At 59.0% G+C, this 2,103-nt stretch overlaps 1 protein-coding gene across 1 annotated transcript; it reads right to left on the bottom strand.

The window, feature by feature from the left end:
* Positions 1-894: 894 nt before the first annotated feature.
* On the bottom strand, positions 895-1,729 carry PUNSTDRAFT_118251 (uncharacterized protein). Its single transcript, XM_007379895.1, has one exon. It carries the CDS (start codon positions 1,475-1,477, stop codon positions 1,100-1,102), a length of 378 nt encoding a protein of 125 aa, XP_007379957.1. The 5' UTR covers positions 1,478-1,729; the 3' UTR covers positions 895-1,099.
* Between the last annotated feature and the right edge of the window lie 374 nt (positions 1,730-2,103).

The following is a 2,103-nucleotide window of genomic DNA, read 5'->3' on the forward strand; positions in this document are numbered from 1 at the left end:
CCCTGCAGAAGGAGCGACGCAGCAGGCACTGAAGGAAGCACCCGCGTCGGTCGAATTACAAGATGCCCCCTTGCATCGACAAGGGGACGCGAAGGCAATCCAGCATGCCGGCATCGCTGGATGGGAGCACGGGCTTCCCAGGGACCCCGAGATATCGTGAATCGTCGGCGGTGAGATCCACGGGCGTCTATGAGGTGAGATAGCGAGCGAAGATCTGATACGCCGTTCCCCGCACCGGACGGGGCACCGACCCCGGCTGCGATGTTTGATACCGGCGTGGCGGTATATGCATGCACCCCAATACCCGACGGCCGAATCTTCGAGATGCTTGAACCTTGATTTTCTGTCGTAGGGTTACGAGGCGCAGCTGTAGGCCCGATGGCGAGGCCCGTGCATTGGGCATAGCATCTACGTTCCTGACATAGAAGATATCATGGGCCTGGACCTTGGCGCAAGCATTCCCGGGCTGTGATTATTTGGAGGAGCGGAATAATGGCTCCGCCATCGCTCCGACAAGGTCGCAGCAGCCTTCATGTGGCGTAGAACCAGAAGGCAAAAAGGCGACGCGTTTTCTTGAGATTAGGAGACCGATTCGTGCCCCATGTAAAAGCGACTTCCATGTCAGTCCGGAGAGGAAAATAATGGAGTCCGGGTAGATGCTCCGGCCGCCTATACGTACACGATGCCAATGGGAACATGATGATTTGGTGCCGTGGGGTGATACCCGCTCCAACAAGCGCTGATTTAACTCCGCTGCTTGCGAGAAGGACGGGTAATCCGCCAGCAGGGAGGATGTAGAAATCAGCCTGTTGAGTGGAGATCAGAATGTGACCAGATCATGCTAAAGCTGTGAAACTCCAAGAAGCAGGCTAATGGGGCTGCAAGATTTACCCATCGTGCAAGAAAGAACCGTTATCTGAGCGTTGGTTGCCGACTGGGAATAGATGTGATCTAGGCGCCTTCAGTGAAAGACGGAAGGAGACGGTGGCGAACAATGGACGCGCTGCGAAGAGGCGGTGTTTCCCACGTGATCGTGATACAGCTTCAGGAGGGGGGCACAGCGGACGACCGTTGGCTCTTGCCTCCTGCTGTCTGAACGCTATCTCGCGGCGATATTCAAGTTTAGCTGCCTGCCTGCTGCTATTTTCTTGGTGGCCATGTCATAGGCAAACCGATAGAACGTCCGCGATTCACGGGTAAAGACGAGTTGGGCAAGAGCAGGCCAAGAGAGCGGATGTGAGCCCGTTACGGAACTGGGACCAGCCCGCGCAAGGAATACGCTCGTTTCCCTCGACCGCGTCTCGTCCAGCCAGCGTCGCCGGCAACGCCAACGGACCGCAATGTATAGTCTGCATCGTATCGCCAGGCGCTGTCGCACGTGATGACGCGCCCCGCCACGAGTTGGACACCGATCTGCCTCGTGTTGTGCATGGTGTTCCGACCCCTCACATTCTTTTCTCCGTGCTCCCACCCGCATCCCTCGCGGCTCTCTCTCCTCTCCGTCTTACTTCGCTTCGGGTGGGGCTTGCCCCCATGGCGCCCAGCACGCTTTGAATGACCAGCTCGTGCTCATAGACCGCGCCCGGACACGCTTCTGATCCAGGTAAACAGCCAATCGCTTCATATACCACCACCGTCCACGTCCCGAATCAGACTCGCCTATCGCCGCATGCTTATTACCCTCTTCTTATGCCAGTGTGCCCCAGCTGGCCCCGGCTCCCGATCGCCCTCCCTCTCCTCCCTCTCCGACAGGGACAGTCGCTCACGATCGCCTCCTCCGCCGTACGACTCTTACGACAAGATGTGGAAGAAGAAACATGCTCCTGGGTCCCCGACCCCGGCCACACCTAAGATGAAAACTCTCGAGCTCGGCCCGACTCCCTCACCAGCGTCCTTCAACCCATTTAAACGTGGGATCCTCAAGCCCGCCACCCCCAGAGCCCCGTCCCCGTCCTTCAGCCTCCTCTCATCGCCGACCGTCGTCGCCTCCCCGCCTATCATCGCGCCGACACCCCGCCTGCCCCCCTCGAAGATCATCGTCCCACCCTCCCCGGCCCCGAAGAGTCACACCATACATGCCCCTACTCCCCGCATGGCCGCTCC

Source organism: Punctularia strigosozonata, assembly GCF_000264995.1.
Source record: "Punctularia strigosozonata HHB-11173 SS5 unplaced genomic scaffold PUNSTscaffold_2, whole genome shotgun sequence".
Lineage (NCBI taxonomy): Eukaryota > Fungi > Basidiomycota > Agaricomycetes > Corticiales > Punctulariaceae > Punctularia > Punctularia strigosozonata.